The 19,821-nt window shown below is 44.9% G+C and overlaps 1 protein-coding gene across 1 annotated transcript in view; it reads left to right on the top strand.

Annotated features, from left to right (window-relative positions):
- Positions 1-7,189, top strand: part of LOC128297996 (mushroom body large-type Kenyon cell-specific protein 1) — a 76,133-nt gene extending 68,944 nt beyond the window's left edge. Inside the window, exon 7 of the mRNA XM_053033719.1 lies at positions 3-7,189. Coding sequence (XP_052889679.1) covers positions 3-3,300 — 3,298 coding nt within the window. The 3' untranslated portion in view covers positions 3,301-7,189. The remainder of the gene's footprint in view (positions 1-2) is intronic.
- The last annotated feature ends 12,632 nt before the right edge of the window (positions 7,190-19,821 follow it).

Genomic DNA, 19,821 nt, shown 5'->3' with positions numbered 1-19,821 from the left:
AGGGCAAAGCCACGGTTATCACCTGTCGGAGGACGTAAAACCTACACCGAGGATGGGCTGCAGAATGCGCTGCAGGACATACTGAGCGGGCGGCTCGGCACACGCAAGGCAGCCATGCAGTACGGCATACCGCGATCGACGTTGCGCAACAAGGTCTACAAGATGGCGCTCGGAAGCAAGCGCGGTATGGCGTCGCTGCTGGACGATGACGACGATAAGGACTCGCAGGACGGCGACATCAAGGAGGGTGACCTGCTGGACAAACTGCCCCAGCACCTGCTGGCGGACATGTTGCTGAAGATGTACGGCTCCGCCGGCACACCCCGAACGCACGAGACAAACCTCACCCGAACGCCGCCCGCCATTGCTACCCCGCCCGCCCATCGTGCCACACCCGAGCCGGCCTCCCTCGACATAGCCGGCATGAGTCTGAAGCCACATCCCAGCACCCTCCCGGTAACGCGCCAGTCCGCCACGACGACTGGCACACCTCCCGCGACGACACAGCCCCCGCAGTCGTCGCCCCTGGTGGCCGCGGCCGCTTCCAGTCTGCTCACGCCGAATCTGGTGATGCAGGTCGAACGCGTTCTGCAGGTCACGGCGACGGCCCAGGCATCGGGTGAAACGCAGCAAGCGCTGGCCGAACTGCCCGAGCTGCTCCGGAAGATCATCGATCAGCAGCAGCTGCTGGCGGATCAGATCAAGAAGGCGAGCGGCAGTGTACCGGCGGCGGCGTCCGCGTCGGGAAGGCCGGGCTCCAGCCCCACCATGTCCGGACATCCGGCCGTCACCGGAACCGCCGCCCTGGGCAACTCCTCCGCGCTTGATGCGGCACTGGCAAGATCACCCTCGCTCAGTGCGGCACTCAACGCGAACGGAACCGTTCCACCGGCGGTGTCCCTCGACTCCTGCTATCTTCCGTATTTACAGCAGCTGCAGCAGCAGCAGCAGCAGCAGCACGGGAAACTGCGCACGCTGTCCGCCGGGACACCGGACACGCCCGCGTCGATGTCCTCGATCGAGCTGAATGACGCCGCCGGTGACGATCCGCACGTCATACTAAAGATTCCGTCCTACGGACGAGCGCCCGGCGCTTCCCCGGGAGTGGGCGTTCCCGCCGGCAGCAAAAATGGCGACCTGGAACGGCACCTGCACCAGCACAATCTGACCACTCCGTCGCCCCCGACAGCGGCGGCCGCCGCCGTGCTCAGCAGCCTCGTGGCGGCCCCCGTCCGCGCTCCGCATGCATCGGCCAGCCCTCAGGCGAACCTGCTGAACAGCGTCGGCAACGGAGGGCCCAGTATTGGAGGTGTTGCGTCCGCACCTACCTCCTCGCAGGTGTCTCTGGCGTCTTCCCTCTCGTCCTCGTCGCCACTCTCCTCGCTGTCGGTGGCATCGTCGGTGGCAGCGCAGCAGGAGCGAGGGAGTGCCCAGGCCAACCACCTCTCGGTCATTTCGCCACCCCTGATGAACCTGCGGGGTGTCGTCAAAGCGGAGTCGGCCATCTCACCGCCAGCCGCCGGACACGGTTCGGTGGCAGCGGGAATGTCAGCATCGGCCGGCAAATCGATGCTTTCCGTACATGAGGTGATAGCGAGAAGCATCAGCAAAAACTTTCAACAGCACCAGCAGCAGTCCGATATCATGCACAAGCAGCAGATGGAACAGATGAAGCGGCCGAGCATTTCCGTCATCAAAACGCTCGGCGACATCTCACACTTCGGCAGTGCTGCGGCAGCGGCCGCCGGCCTTGGGCCGGTGGGCAGCGCGGCACAGTTGGCGGCGGCTGCGGCGGCTGCTGCGGCCAACAATACCGGCACCGGCGGCAAAGGCACCCGTCCCAAGCGGGGCAAGTACCGGAACTACGATCGAGACAGCCTGGTGGAGGCGGTGAAGGCGGTGCAGCGGGGTGAAATGTCGGTACATCGGGCGGGAAGCTACTACGGCGTGCCCCACTCAACCTTGGAGTATAAGGTGAAGGAGCGGCATCTGATGCGGCCACGAAAGCGCGAACCCAAACCCCAACCCGGTCTGGACGATCATCGACTCGGCGGTTCGTCGTCTTCGAAAGGCGCGTCGGACGGTTCGTCCTCGCTCCGCGGTCTCGATAAGGGTAAGGGTGGAATGGGGGGGCTTGGCGGTGGATCGAAGGGTGCGGCCGGCATGAGTGGCCACGCCGGGAAGAACCATCACCATCTGCAGCAGCAGCAGGCACAGCAGGCGCAGTTCTCCACCAGCTCCCCCAACGGAGCGCTCGGTGCGAAAATGCCCATGTTCGATGCGTCGGCCATGGCTTACGGTGCACCCTTCTTCTGGCCCCACGCGTCCGGCTTCGGTGGCATGGCGGGCGTTGACTTTGCCCGTGGCCAACCCACCCCCGATGGCGTATTCAACTCCCCGTCGCTGATGCAGCGGTTTCAGCAGGAAGCCACGGCCAGCCCACTGTCGCCAGCCGACACGCGACACTACGCGGGTGGCAAGTCGGGCCCGGCCGGTGCCAATGCTGCGGCCGCGAGCCTCGCCGCCCTGCCCAAGGGTAGCAGTGTGCGCGAAATGGCCGAGCAGCTGTACGACGGCAGCGGTGCCAATGGGGGCTCCTTCCTGGACGACATCATCCGCCAGAGTCTCGACAAGAAGTCGGGCGAACTGAACACCCACAACGCGCTGTTCGATCATCTGCTGAAGGGCAAACTGCGCTCGTCGGCAGCGGCAGCAGCGGCCGCCGTCGGCGCGTCGGACGACGCCAGCACGGTCGCACTGCTTGCCAAAGCGGCAACGAAACGGGCGGCCACCAGTCCCCCGATATCCTTCCACCCGGAGAGCGTCAAGCGCGAGCGGGCCAGTCCGGGTGCCTCGTCCACGTCCTCCACCGGCAGCAGCAATCACCGCATGGGCAACGATCATCACGGGCACGGGCTTCAGCAGCAGCAGCAGCAGCAACAACACAACCCATCACAATCGGCCACCGAGCAGCTGCTGGCGAAAAACGTCGAAAGCCTCATGAAACTGCACGAGAATCTTTCGTCGATGTCCGTGGCGCACCTACAGCGGACCGCGATGGAAGAACTCAACGGAACTCAGCAAGGCGGCACCGGCGGTGCATCCCGGGGATCGCTGCTCGGCCACCAGTCCGACGCGGTAGACCAGCACGGTGGCTCGGACGGTGACACGGACACGGACTCGATGCGATCGCACACCACCACCACCACCAACCATCACGGCGGGCACAGCCTGCGCCACAGTCTGCTGCAGCAGCACCATCACCACCACCAGCGGGGCCTGACGGATGACAGCTCATAGGGCCGGCTGCGCGGTGCATCGGCAATGCAACTGCGACGACCCATCTGCTGAGCGTGTGAAATGTAAGTGACGATGATGCTGTGCTGTGCAAGTGAGCGACCGCGCGACTGGCAAACCGTACACAAAATGGGCAGTTCGTTGAGAAACGGAGAATCCATAGTTCAAATATTATTCTTATATTAATTGTATATCATCGTAGTCAAAGCAGAGAAGCAGAAAGAGTGGTCCCCCCCCCGGCTAATTCCGAGAGCGGGAATTCGGGAAGGGCCTGGGGGGAGGGCGGTAACCGAAGGCAAAACCGGGACGATGCAGTAGCAGTTGAATGGGGTTAAGGGAGTTTGAAAACAAAAAAAAAAACAAGAATAACTGACGAAACGAGTAGATACCGCTAACAGAGAGCACGAAGTGTTAACAATTTAATCCATTTAAGCGAAAGGGCTGAAGATCGCGGAAGCAGATTTAACTTTATCGTAGATCGCTAAACAAGCAGCAGGGGAGAAGTGAAGCGGAAATGCGGAACAGGTGGCGAGACAGAGACAGAGAGAGAGAGAGAGAGAAACCTAGCGATAATAATGTTACAAAGAGCTATACAGACAGTTGGAGAGTATTGGACGGCACCACAAAGCAAAGCGTCTGAGATGGCAAAGAATACTTTACTATTTTCCTTACACTTTACACCGTCTATCATCATCAACCGATCACCATCATCGACATTCTAAAACAGCATCATCCACGGAACATATACCACGAATGATCATACTTTTTTCGATCATCCGCTAGAGCTTTAGTGTGTAGCTTGGTGGCTCTCGTTCGAGGTTCGAGCATAGATCCACACATCAACCAAAAAAGAAAAAACAAACAAACACCCGCGTACATCTCGCGTGCGGGAGACTGGGTGAATATATAGGCATTGGAGGTGTAAAACCAGAACCAGAATGGCTACGAAAATCGCGCATCTAGCTAAATAGAACGGGAATCACGCAGACAGCAGGCGGTAGAAAGGGAAACACCCCAAAAAACCCAAATGCAAAACATTTGAAGCACACGAAACGTTGTTTGACAATCGACAAATAGGCTCCTTTGGTGTAACAACTTTACACTACGACACAAATGTACACACCACCACCACCACCACCACCACCACTACTAACAACCTACAACGAGAGCGTTACTATGGTAGCATGCCAGTGTGCGTGCTGTCAGCCAGTCCATCACCCATCACCGTGACCCCGGCCAAGAAGCGGCGGGCTGAGTATAGGAATTAGCGAAATCAGTAATGCAAGTGCAAGAAACCGGAATGGGGGGTTAAATCGCGCGCAAAAATCAAACCCCCTCGATTCCCCGATACGATCTAGCACCCATTGAAAACAGAACACCACCACCATCGCATCCACCGTTGACCAGCAATAGACTAAAAAAGGGGTAAAGAAACCGATCACTCCAATGCGTTGCGTTGACACACTCGACACCACCAGCAGAAACAATAGAAAATAATGTCCCCCGTTTTTAGCCAGACAGTGCCAGTGCGAATGACAACAGGGCCGTAAAGGATTAACATCGGATTAACAGTCGTGGACACGTGGGACACAAATGTAATTACAAAGTTTTGGAAATCTTTTTTAGGCACTTTAGCAAAACAAAAACAACCTGTCCCTTCTGTTCAGGCAAAAACTGAAGAACACGACACACACACACAAACACACACACATATAAGCACACATTCATGTATAGAAAGGCAACCATTCGTGTGAGCCACCCGCGTTGGGACGTTGCGTCTCGCAGCAGACGGCGAACAATATCAGCGAGACAACTGACAGCAAGAGGCTGGGCCAGCATATTTTCCAGGAATGGAAACGAAAAACAACCTAACACTTATGCAAAATTGATATCTCTAGACGTGTACTCGTGTATGTTTTTGGCAGTTGCGTTCTAACATTGTACTTCACTGTGAGCGAACGCGCGGGCAGCGCAGCGGGCAAAAAGTAAAATCTAAGAAAATCTAAAAAATACCTAAGTGTTGTGGCTATATCAAAATTTGCGAACGTATTACCGGTTCCGGGTGGAACCGTGTCGTTCTAAAAAGGGCAAAACGTTTAGAACTAAAACCTTAAAATTATAAAAGTATTATCGTATTGTCAGGCGAAACGTGATCCTGAAATCTATTTGGTGTTCAAAATTGTATCATTCTGTAAGCAAAGCAGAAAACACTTCCCAAGCGGATTGCTTCACGGTAACGAACCAACGTCAAAATTCAAAAACAGGAACAAAAGCATCAAACAAGAGCAACAGATGGAACCAAAGCCAACCGTGCTAGTGCCGTCTTGCAACAAAACACACGAGTAAAATGGAGGTTTGCTGCCCGGAAGCCGCGTAGAAGCTAAAGAAAAGCTCTCAATAGTATATAAAAATAACAAATCCCTCTATGTTTCGACGTTTTTACATTCAAATTTAAGCAACATACTATCAGTAGGCAGTGATGGCAGAACAAAAAAAAGGGTGGTATGCCGGTTTAAATGATGTTGTGTGCAGTCGAAATCGTATCAAAATTTATCTATACAAACAAAATCATACAACAAATTTAAACACTAAACTATAACTGGATGTGTATTTTCGTTTTTCTAAAAAAACAAGTCTAGACATTTGTGGAAAGATTAAACTAACACACACAAGGTTCGATAGCGAGCCTGGTGAGTGCGCTAGTGTTGTATTAGGCTGCAGTAAGTAGCGACACATTCTAAGGCAAACATGAGGACTGAAACATGAAAATTCCGAGCTGATAAGCGTAAGGGGTTAAGAAGAGTACGGAACCAACCAACATCCACTTTGCGGTCAAAACACCATCACGCGGCGTTACCAAGCGTTATTTAAAAGCGTGACATACTTCGATGCGTAATTCCTATGCCAACGCACCGTAAGGCTTGCCACCGGGAGCGATGTATGCGTGTAAGCCGTGTATCGTCCCGTCCAGACAGGAACAGGCACCCCACACAAAAGATTAAAAAAATCCCCCCTGTAACCTAGCCCACCCTGTAACGAGATCATTCATACCTTTCCTCCCCCCCCATCCCCCTCCACATTCATCACCCCATTCTGCTGCCCGTAACGGCATCCACCGCAGATAGGTCAAGAAAATCCAATCTAGTAGTGAAAAAAACCAAGGAAACAGAGAAGAAAAAAAACATTAAGGGTGAAAATAAGTAAGAAATATATTATATGTGTGTGTCTTCACGTCGCGTATACCTCAAACGATAACACAAAAAAAAACAAAACAAAACAAAAAAATATTTAACTGATCAACTGAGAGAATGGCATACACTGTTCGGGCACGGAATGTAAACGAAATTTGCAAAGCGAATCACTGGAGAGAGAGAAAGAGATAGAAAGAGGGAGAGAGAAACAAAAAACGTAGCTATTACCACCAAAATGCCAACCGAGTGGATGTATCGACACACATAAGGGGGGATGCTTTAGTAGCAAGCATGCAGAAAGGGATGTATGTAGTACGATTCATTGATACTTGAAATTACTTTCCCACGGCCACACACTCGTGAGCTTTCCGTTTTGACGGTTGAGTTCGATTCTTTACCCCTCTACCCGCGTTTCAATCGCTCAGTTATGCAACACACTTTACCAAAACCACCCGAATCTAAGTAGCTAGGCGTGTGTAAATGATATCAAATTACGTGAAATAGAACCAGTCTTTGGTTGTTCCGCACACGTTCATCCTTTCTGGAATGCTTACGATGCTGGGGATGCGAGCAGGAACTCCGCTAAAGCATATCGTCCCCATTTCGGCACGAATATCGAATGTTCTAAACAAAAAAAAAACACTAGCGAGAGACTAGCGGTAAATGTTTCGGATGATGGAACGGAATGGCACACAGGCAAATGGGAGGGCACGGAGAGAGAAGAAGGACGATAAGAAAAAATATATATTTATACACTATCTGTGATTGATAATCCAAAATTTTGATGTATATTTTTCTCTAAATAAACAAAACAAAAGAAGAAAATTTAAAACTTTAGGAGCTAATTGCTAGGAGCAAAACAAAACCGTTGTTCGACGAATGGCAGCAGCAAAACGGTACCAGGGGAGAGCTAAAGAAACAGACACACTGGTGAAAACGTGACGTTAGGCAAAAGAGGCAGCGGTAGGGTTTTTTTTAGGCGATTTGCAGGCGAATGTTTGCCCGAAACGCCGCCGTAATACGGGCCTGGACACGGCACAACCCTATCGATGGCCACCCCCCCCCCCACCCCCCCCCCCCCCCCCACCCCCTTTACAGTGCGTGAGTGCGTTTCGGGTCTGTTTGTTCCATCTTCTGCGTTGCGTTGATTCTTTCGACCAAACTAGCAAGATTTCGTTAGCAAAATGATAAGGCGAAAGGACAGTGAGCGGTGTCAGGGTGTAGCGTAACCAAAACCGAACAAAATAGCACGTATATATATATATTAAAAAGGAAGTCTATGACGCGGTATGCAGGTATGCGACGCGTCACGAGATGGGATTTATTTTAAGCAGAAAAAAAATGTTTCCAAACGACAACAAACCCCCCCCCCCCCCCCCACCCGTTTCAAATAGTGCGTGCTATTTAGTGCACCAGTGTTTCTCAGTGTCGAATGAATGAAACCGAAGTACCGAAGTAACCGCTCGGAGCGTTGTAAGTAACCGGCGGAAAGCAGGAACGATGTGGCAACGTTTTTGTCCTTCGATTTTAGTGTTTAGTGGAAATCGGTTTAGGTAAAACATGTGAAGCTACCCCAAGAAAGAGGAAAAACAAAAACGGTGGCGACGAAATGGGACAAAGCGTGCGCAAACATAGACTGAGAATGCGCAAGGAATCGATGCATGGTGGTGTAAAGATAAAGCGAAACAAAAAGAAAAACAATTGAAAACAGTAACAATATTGAATGGAGTGCGATCGGATGCGGGAACGGAGACGTGGAAGATGATGATGATGATAAAGAAGAAGAAGAAGAAGAAGAAGAAGAAGAAGAAGAAGAAGAAGACGAAGAAGTAAAAAAACAAAAAGTGCAATTAGAACGATGTAAACCGTAACATATTCGTTATTTATATTGACAAAACAAAGAAACAAACAAAACAAAAAAAACTGAAAAGCTAAACAAAACCATACAAAAAGCATACAAAAAATATTAATGCGAAAATATGCGCAAGAGAAAGCCAGGAAGCGAACACCCAAAAACCCAAAAACGAGTCTAAACAGAACAAACTTAACTACACACATACACACACACGAACACACACACACATACACACACACAAGCATATACATGCGGACATGCGAATACAAGTGGTAGGTGTAATAAATTTAAATATATAGGAAAAATTATTTAATTCTATATTTACAAAATGAAGCAAAACAAAAACAAAGCAACAAAACAGAAACTGGCAGTCAAGCGTTCGAAGAAAAGTCATTACGGCGCTGGCCAGTACGTGGTTATTGGCGTAAGTATGGCGTACGGAATGAAACAATGAGGCCCGAATAAAGGCGGGGAGACCAGTGTAATGGCGGAGCACGTACACATGCACGTACACGGTATTCAAAATTATAACAAATTGAAGAAAAAAAAAACAAATCCAATGAAAAATGGGAAAATGCATTTAAACCAGAACAAGCATAGAACAAGCTAAAGCACCCCGGATGCAACACGGGCAAATGTTTCGTTCATTTCTATGTTAGGCTTACGGCACACGTGTTGCATTTTTGGGAAGGACATCTTTCACATAAATCGTGCAATGTCAAGGTGAAACAACGCGCCAGCTTTTCAACACACGCCACACGCGCAAGCTCCACGGAAGTAGTCGCGTTCAAAACTGTTGTTTGGGCAAGGTTTTTGGGAGAGGCTAAAGAAGCAAGCATTTATCGAGAACGCTGCTAACAGTTGGATGAAATCTCTCTGTATCAAACGAAACCACCAGCCATTCAAGCGTTCCGTAACGTTTTAACCTACCTTTCTCCCCATGGTGTTTTTGTATGCGAATGTTTTCAGTTTTCATTTAAGTTTTTCCCTGTTCTATTTCTTTCCCAAAACGTATCCCACTCGGTTCCTTTTCACGTTCCATTTCACATCATGTCCTTACTTACCCTTGTTCGAAAATGAAAAGAAAAACAATGCTGCCACTAAATTGCCCTTTCAGAGCAAGCGGCAACGGCAGATCGTTACCGATGCGGTTGTCGATCGGTCTCTACCAGGCGATTTAAAGCTACCCCAATGCGGTGGAAGAAAACTCAAAACAAATAGCTAGTGCAATGTTTTTTTTTTTTTTTTTAATATATAATTATTGTTTTACTAATGCGAAATAATATGAACGAACCCTTCCATGTTTTCCTTTTATCTGTGCTTTAAGTGAACGAAATCAAAAATAACTTTTAAGATGTAAAACTATGCGTGCGCAAGCGTAACTAAGCGAGCGATGGTAGAATGGAAAAGTAAGGGAAAATGCGCAACAGAATGCAGGAAGAAGACGCAAAACAAAACACATTTGCAAGCGGAACTTTATCTTACGTTTTTTTTTAATGCAAAACCCGGAAAGTGATCGAAACACACAACGGAAAATGTTTGGCGGCTACCAAAGTGAATCGGTGCAGAGTGAAAAACACGAACAAAAAAGGCACCAACAAAACAGATGCGTTTGCGACTGCGAAACAACAAACGGAAAAACCCTCTTCGAATCGCAAAACCTGTATGGTAACGATCCAGTTATCCTACCTTATGATTTTAATGCGTTACAAACGATTGATTACAAACACCATAATAATGCATTATTTCACCGGAATGGACCAACCTTAACAGAGAGGAAGTATCTTATCAATGCGAAATGCGGTAACGTAAACGTTCGAACAACGCTTTGTTTCGGCACATGTTTCAAAGTAAGAAATAAAATACCGGATTTCGGCCACCGAACCACCACGAAATCAACTTCAAACTTACGCAATAAAACAACAGCAACCCTTATAGAACAATACAGTATTGCAACAGCAACAGTTACATTCATAAAATACACACTCACACACATACACACACACACAGATACACACGCACAATCACCAACAGAAAATGGTCAATTGTTTGTCGTACGTTTAAACACACACACAACTATTTGTTCACTTTTGGGAAATGTGACAATTTGAGCAATTGAACCGCGTTTGGCAAATGTTTAACCGTTCGTAAAAATGCATCTCCACCATAACTATCTGCAAAAAGAGGAAGAAAGGAAATAGGAAGAAGAATGCTTGGCACATGTAAGCACGGTTTTATGCAGTGAAACATAGTGACAAGCGAACAGAATCAGGCGAGTAAAAAAAAATCCAAGAAGATCCATCAATTAACGAGCAAACAAAATAGCAACAATAACAACAACAACAACAACAAAAAGCTGTCTCACCAGCAATTACAAATAACAACAGCAACAAAACACAAAAAAGATCGAATCTACGACTCTGATTCGATAAACCGGATAAATGCAAGAGGAAAAAAAACAGCTAATAGCACCACCATCATCATCACTACACCACCCCTATCAGCAGCAGGATAACGCCACCACACACCATTAATCACCTCCCCCACCCCCCCTCCCCCCCCAGCAACCCACACACACACAACTCCAACTCAAACACTACTACAAACTTCCCTGAAAACTAGCCTATGCCGACAGTCGATTGGCACTGAGATACATCGCGATCGAAGCCAACCGTTGCCTTGGTTACGGTGCTTCCGCGTACGCGTGCTGTCGCGATGTATCACAGTGTACACACCATATACACCACAGTAAGGTAAACTGACACACAAATAGACCAACAACCCAACACAACCATCGAACAGCAAACAGTAAAGTAACACAATAGGCCAGAACTCAACAGTTGACAAACACACACCAATACAAACAAACCAGCCCAACGGGACCCAAATATGGGCCGACAATAGCAAAACGTAATAAAATGGATAAAATACCACAGCCAGCAATACCAACACTTCAAACTCCCAGTTACGGTTATAATTATTATTGCTACAGTCCTGTGAGGAACCAACCAAGTTCAGTAAGAAACAGTAAATCAATAGACTCCATATCAATCTCACTCACTCACTCTATCTCTCTCTATTACAAATATACACACACACACACACACACACACGCACACTTACAGAAAACGCTCGGTTTGGTAAACAATAGCCCGGAGATACTGAAGGGCCTCCAAACCGACAGTGTTGTTCTTCACGCCACAACCTACAGCAGTAATCTTTATTGTACAATAGCCCAGAATTAATGGATAAGCACTGACTTATCTCTTGTTCACATATTCACTTCAACACACCCACACACACACACACACACTTACACACATCATATTACAATAATACAGCCAAGGCACGATATCGCAATCAGCCGATTCGACGTGCGCAATTAATGTTTAAAATTTTGTTACAGTTCTCTTGCTAAGCAGTAATTAATAACCGTAATGAACAGCAACAGCAACAATAAATAGTAGATGGAATACAGCAACAACAACAAAAGCAAAAATACAACAAAAAAAAAAGATATTTCCCCCACGTTTTTCCCCCCCAAAAACATTTCCCCCCAACCACTGCGTCGTAAAGGCGCGAAAAAAAAAGAATAAAAGCAAAGCAAACCCAACCAAACAGCTGATGATGATCCTCTATAAGTGACCAGTAAAACACAGGCAACTCTCAGCAAACTCACAGCGATCACAGTTCAATTCAATACAACCGCAGTATCTTACAATAGTTACAATAGGAATCAATAAGAGCAAAACCCGATCTGTAAAACCGAATGTAAAAACAAACAAAGCAAAAAAAACTGCTGCAATTGCTGCAGCACAATCACAACAAGCAAATATATGTCAAATCGGATGTTCCCCCGTGGGCAAACAAAATCACACCGCAACAACCCCTGTACTCCCTGTGCCGGGTTTTCCGCCGGGTGTCATTCAGGGGAGTACTGGGGAAGGAACAAGAACAGGACATCAGTAAAAGTGAAAAACCGCGCTATTACTGTCTGCGGAGGACCATTCGATGCCAATAGAAACAATAGACCTTATCATTCCAAGCAGCAGGATAGAATTAAATCACAACTCAATTTCACACACACACACCAACAACCAACAACCAACATACAAATACAACACTTTACACACAGTAAGAAAAACATGTAATAGTTGTGCTGAATGTGAAAATGCGCATTAAAATAGAAACTCAAACCATAGTAATAAAGCCGGATGCAAACATACACATACATACATACACACATGCGAACAAAACAAGGAAAAACAGAAACCATCCTTTCTTTATCATATTGCAAACCAAATACACAATACAATTTCTCAAACAGCGATGTGGTAGAAGTTGGAAATAAAAAGTCACTAAAGTATGGCTTACGCAGATAGTGTGAAACAAGAAGATGCAACTGAACAATAGAGAACACAAACCGATGGATCAACCGATCAGATTCATCAGTACGAAACAAAATACAGAACCAACATACATATGCAGATTTGCGAACACATTTGCCACGAAACAGCAGCAAACAGTAAATGCGAACAAAACATGCATGAAAATGTGGATGCAAAGCCGCCCAATTATTTCATTGTGACCTTCAACTTTAAAAGCGAGATAGGAACGCGATCAATCGGTTCAAGCGAAGAGGAAGAAAAGCGACAGGAGTTTCACGAGCAGATCCAAAGATGAGGTGGTGTTTCCCCAACCTTTTTTCGTTTCGTATTTGCATGCAGTTTATGAAACTAATGTGAACTTTTGAAGGCTTTGTTTCCGCTGACGGGGAACACCAGTTGTTTAAAGCAACAGTAACGACCGTGATCGAACGGATCACGAACTGTCCGGTAAAACAAAAATACCCGGCGCAGTGAACGCATTTTTAATTCCGCCTTTAATTGCCGCGAGGGGTTTTGGTTTACTTCAAATAGTGATAAACGCTTAGCTATAAATTGCGTAGCATGCTTTTGTGAGTAAGAGGGCGCGTAGGGCGAATGCTACACTTATTTTATGCACCGCATAGGTTTTAAACGTGCGTCTACAAAATCGCTCGCAACGAGTTAAGACAAGCAGGATAACGGACGGAAACTGCAGTTAGACACGGTTAGACGAGAGTGGAACAAATTCGAACAGGGCCAGACGTAGCAAAGCAGCAGGGAGCACGGAGAGAAGCACATTCTCCTGCCCTTTGTTTAGCGTAAGACTAGTTAAATAGTTGTATAACTGGAACAGTGGGAAGGAAATATCCAAACGTAAGAAATACGCCGGGCGAATACCACCAGCAATGAATATGAATGTTATTTGCATGGCGTGCACCACGATCGGGTGCACCGGGATGCAGTTGTTGTATAGTGCGTTTTACTCTTTAATTTTAAGTAAATTTGTTTCACACGTGTATACCACCTATGGATGCTTTGTTTGCCTAGTGGCAAAACGTTCCATCGTAAGCATTAATGGTTGAGTTGTATCTGTCATGTTCGAGGGAAAACCCCGGAAAGTCGTACCGCCAAATGAAGAGAGAAAAAAAAGCACACACACAAACAAACAAACAAACAAACAAACAAACAAACAATTCAAATATCGGTCGGTTTTCTGTGTCCCCCGCGTGGGGCTAACAATAAGCATAACAATAATGTGAGAAACTATTCACACACACACAACACATACACACTCTCACACAAACATTTGAAGAAAAAAAAGCACACCCACAACACAATATAGTCTTATGTAAAATGAACAACAGTAAAATGAACGGGATAAACAGATAAGAACACTTATAAAATGGCTGCCTAGAAAATAGAGATATACATTTAAACAAAATAGTATACTTGCATCAACACAAATTCATTCGGTTTAGTGCTAGCGCTTAAGTGACACAGTGAACAAAGACATGTGCGTTTTGGTTTTAAGTGGGCGACAGTTGGCACAATAATACTTTACGTTATGTTTTTTTTTATACATATTATATATATATACTTATACATATACATAATACAATCGAAACACTGTGCGTGACAGTGTCAGAATGTATTGCCGCAAAATGTCGAAACTGTCTTTTATTTACCCTCAATAAACACACCGGAATTTGACACACAGACACACACACACTCTCTCGCGGACACAGTCACCTTCCTCACACACACACATTTCCTGAATTGTCTGGAAAGAATTGCAACAGTTCGCGATCAGGTCCTTACTTTTTTCTTTTTGTTTTTTTCGCTCCATTCGCTCCATGCAAATGCAGATCACGTGCTTAGGCAATTCGGGTTGTTTGAAGATTTAACGGTGATCCAGGGGATAACGTAGTGTGGTTACGATTTCAATTTCTTTATATTCATATTTGGTTCTATTGTTTCTAATTTTATGGTTCGCTACATTTCGTTGTAATTTTATTGTTTTATGTAGATAAAGACAATGCTAACATACACAAACATACACACACACACACAGAAAAATTAAAACAAAAACATGTTAAGAAATCAACTACTAAGTATTTACCACCAAAAATGTGCCAGAAACAAAATGGAGATGCAATGAAAAAACAATGCAAGTGCACGGCGTAACACAAGTGCGCCCCTGTGCACCTATACAATTGTGAACAATTTCGAGTTTTAAACTAGAGTTACATATTTTTAATTTGTCCTTTTGTTTAATGAATACACACACACACACCAACACACACACACACACAAGCGAAAAACCCGCAAAACAGAAATAGTAAACAAAGTAATGCAACAGCGAACAAAAGATATATTTCTATCCAAATTAAACAAAATCTACGGCAATAGGAGCAACCGAATGGATTTTATTGAAACATCCTCCCCCCGTTCAGATGTCTTGCTGCTTATTTCGTTTCGTTCATTGTCGAGATCAAATCTGGCAGTACGCAAAATCAAATCTCGAAGTACAGAAGTGCACATAGGGTAATAGTAGTGAACTAAATTTATCTTTGTATAAACAAAATCAATGCCTTACAGCGGAAGCAAATGGAAAGAGGGGGAAAAAAGGAAGATATTAATTAATTATTCGTACGAAATGCAAAAGCGACGATATCATACGGACCCCCTCCACACGTACGGCGCATGTTCGTGGATCTGTTAAATTTTGTCCCAAGCGCGCTACATAAGTGTGAGGTTAGGATGTAGCCTGTGCGCCATGTTTAGGCCAGCGTCTGGAGGCTAGCTTTTCCACATGAAGATTAACAAGAGAAATTTATAAACCAAGGTGTACCCTTCGAGGCAAAAAGTAGGAATGTATCCAAGCTGTGCTTTTTCATTTAACTTATGATCACACTTTGTACACTCCCCGGTACAGGAGCGGCACAGTTTTTCTTATGAATGTATATCTGTATAGTACATGTTCGTGTTTGTCGGATGTAAATTTTTTCGTTGTTTTCCACCGAAAGACGTACATATTGTTTTTGTTTTCTTTTGCAAAAAAGGTATTTCATTTTGTGCCACTGTAGAGTATTGATGCTGACGACCCAATTTCCGAAGCAAAACGCAAGGAAATTCATGAAAAGCGAGAAAACAAACCACGGTTTCAAGGCTATACTAGTACTATACCTTGTTGCTAGCTGACCTTTCATTTCGTTAGCTTTTCTTGGAACTCTACACTCAAGGAATTGTAAAAAGGAAAACTGCAATGACAGATCGTTTCAGTTAAAGCACGCAGAACTGTATAATGCCAGCACCCAAACGGCAACCATTGTTAACCCATCTTAAGCAAAAACATGTACGAAAAGCACCCTTTATAATTGGCATTTAAAAAAAAACAACCACAAAAGTCGATACGATTAAGCGGAACGATATGGAACACTTGTGATTGGCAGCATTTTTGTCAATAATTTTACAACCCCATTTTGCAAGCACACACTGTTACACTTTAGAAACACCATACCCGTGCTGAGGAAAAAAGCGAAACATTGGCAAGACTAAATTTGAAAACGTTGTTTAGACGATCAAAAACCGGCAAAAAAGTGCCACCAAAAATGTGATTACATGCGATTTATATTTGCAGTCAAGCATTCGGACTCGATTGTCAAAATCTAAATTCGAACCCACTGAGTACAGTGTTCATACGCCGGAACGAGAAGGTGCTAAATTAATTAGGAATTTTTAAAACAAACCCCAAAACTCGAACGCGAACCCGATATTTTGCGATTGGATAGCTTTTAGCGTTTTGATTTTCCCAAAATTCATGTTACTGGCGAAGGCAGCAGAGCGCTGTTCGACGAAACATACACTAAAACTATGAGACTAAGTGCAAGCGCGACATTCGAATGTGTTAATCAATGGTGCTAGGCGAAGGATCATTGCGCAATTTAGTTTAATTTCGCTTCTCTAGTTGTTTCGATTTCGAGCATGAACATTGATTTGTGTACATAGTAGACAAGGAAGACAGAAAAAACGCACGCATGAACCACGCAGGAAAAACCACGTTTACGCGGGTGAGAAATTGTTATTTTGTTGTTATCATCTCTTAACGCCGGCAAATCGGTCTGTGTGCGCTAGGTGTGCTTCTAGTGGATGATATAGTGATCGTAAAAGATACCCATTGTTTACACCGTTTAGGGAAAATGTTTATAGATTCTTCCTTTATTTCATATTGAAACCAGTATAAAGAAATTGCCGTAGCAAATGAAGCTTTTATACACACCTTTTAGGGGCCGGACAAAAAAGGCGAAACGAAAAAGAGTTCAGGCGCGTGTCAATACTCTTGCCACCTGCGCGTCATGATTGGGCCCGGGAGCGCTGACGATGAATATTTACTCTCTGTCCAAAAGTAAAATGCATTTATACATCTAAAATTTTAATACGCCCGTGGCCGAAACAAATGTCACAGTGTAGGTTCGTCGCTTGTAACAAGTAATGCTGAGTACAGATATAAACCGAAACGTAACGATCAATGTATCCATTGCACCGGATCGCGTCTACGAGAGGTGGAGCTTTCATTTCATCTGATGTCTAAATGTGATATGTAAATTTATGTTGGATACAGTATAAGGACAATTAGTACACGAGCATAAGTTTAAAACAAACCCTGTAATGTTGGGGTAGAGAAGAGATAACAAAAAAAAACCATGTGTAAAATAAAAGAATGGCAAATGGCACGGCTAATGTCGAAATTAATGTAACAGAACAAATCAAAATTATTGAAACCCTTGCCAATCAAACGAAAGTTAGGGCAAGAAAAACCATACACTACCGATTAAAGACAATTTTTGGCCCACGTCAGTCTGAAAAGAAAAACAAATGTATCATTCCATACCAGTTGGCTCTGATAACGATGCGTGAATACGAAAAGGAAATGCGCCGAAGTGAAAATTGAAGTAGAAAATTTATCAAATATCCAACAGCTAAACACGTCCAACAAGCAGCATGAAAGGCAACACAGTGCAACAAACATTCAATCTCAGTAAAGCTTGCACGGATGACATCCAGCAAGGTTGATAATGCGATAATAATTAAGTTATTCTTTTAATAATTTCTGTACGATGCAAAAGGATAGTTTTATTTTTCTGACAAACAATATAAGCACATAGATTACAACAGCTCATCCAGCAAACCGAACGCTGATTCGGTTTCGCTGAATTGAATCAGCAAACATCCATACTGCAATAGGAAATAGCAGCCGATACCATTGTAAGCAGCAAACAAAAACAGCCACATACATAAATAATCAATGGACTAATTTTACCTTATATTACTAACACCATAGCACAGTATAATAACTACAATAGAAGACAGCAGCAGCAGCAGCAGCAACAACATTCAAATAGAATTCTTAAGTCACTGCACACCAACACACTCATTGCGTTACGCACGATGAGCTATTAAACACTCTCACATTACAATAACAAACCCAACAATATCAACCAAGAACAACAGAAAGCAACAGATACAACAATAGGATAAACAACATCATATACCACAACCAAATAGCATAGGCGGTTACATGCTTTTGTAACTACTTTCGTACTGTACGTACGGTACATTGTTCAATCGTGGAGTAGCACATTGACCAGCATAAGGTACTTTTAAACTTAAATTGGACCGGAAAAAAGCATTCCACTGAACCGGCGATTTGAATTTTGTTTCATCATCTTTTACTCAAAATTCAGGCGCCCTTGCTCTGTACCGCGGTCTGCTCCACGATTTAATAAAATACGCAAATGTATTTTGGTTTTCTAACTACAGCATGATTTAAAAGCACACGACAACGTTTGCACTTACGCACCATTCCGACAGGTGCTGTTTGGCACCGGTGTGTTTATGTATGGTTTTGGATATGTCATTCACGTATTGAACGTTATCGATGGATGCGTGCTCAAACGCATCTGTCATCTAGTCGGCCGCAACACTCGAACTGCTGCTGCGCGACAAACGTGCAGCAACGCAACATTCCAGCAGAACAGCGCATTGGCTCTGGTCCGAGTTTGCTTCCAAAAAGAACAACCAATAGTGTCACGAAGCATCCGTCTGAAGAATTGTTAATCGCTTTCTTTTGGCTTCTGTTGCGCCCGTGAGCATCTTTCATCTGTTTGCGATTCGCAAACAAAGACGCAATCACAAGTCGTACGTAGCTGTTTTTGTTTTATACAGTTGTTTTGCTTAAGAGAATATTCATCTATGTTTTATGCCTTACACGGTGTTTAAGTTGTTGTTATAGATTCGTACTACTTTTTTATTCTATAAGCAACCATTACTACTGTAAGCGATGCTGCTTTACACATTTGTACTATCTTCTATACCCCCTCTGTTACTTTCACGCTTTATCGCTATTCGTTTCATAAATGCCATCTCAATTGAACAACTTACAAACATTACGCATTTATTGGTACGTTTTCGGTTTTTCATTGTGGTTGCTGTACACAGAAAGCGGAAAAGACAAACGGCACACCCTCTGTGCTGATCAGCTGTCAAACAATGCGTTAAGAATGGCTTGCTTGGTTTAATATGTCTCACTTATTTTCGGATGCTGCTTACACTTGGAAACAAAACGAAGCGAGCGGTCTGCACTCGTGTGAAGAGAAGGTTCGTTTTTTTTTGTCACACAATTATACTGAGCACCACAACCCCAAACTACCGAACCATTTGCAAATGCACACGAACGGTACCGGTGCATAGGAAACGCATCAGAGCCAAGAAAAGGATGGAAAATGGAAAAGCAAACTAAATGTACATTAACAAATAAGCTAAACTAAACACGGACAAACATTCACAACACACAAAAAACACACACAGCAATAGCCATAATAAATACAACTGAAGAATGGAAAATAAAAGGAAAATTATATGACAACTACACACAGCAACATACAAAGTAAGCAAACCACAGCATAGCAAGAATTAACGCAGACAGAGCGAGAGAGAGAGCTATCCGCTTGAACTAATCATGGGATCGGTAAACTAGAGCTAAGTGACAGCATATAAGGCAAGCAAGTTGTAGAAAGGCACCATCTTTGCATGGGTCACCTTTGGAGTGAAA

The sequence above is a fragment of the Anopheles moucheti genome, chromosome 2, assembly GCF_943734755.1.
Source record: "Anopheles moucheti chromosome 2, idAnoMoucSN_F20_07, whole genome shotgun sequence".
Classification (NCBI taxonomy): domain Eukaryota; kingdom Metazoa; phylum Arthropoda; class Insecta; order Diptera; family Culicidae; genus Anopheles; species Anopheles moucheti.
This window is presented reverse-complemented; position numbering and strand designations above follow the sequence as displayed.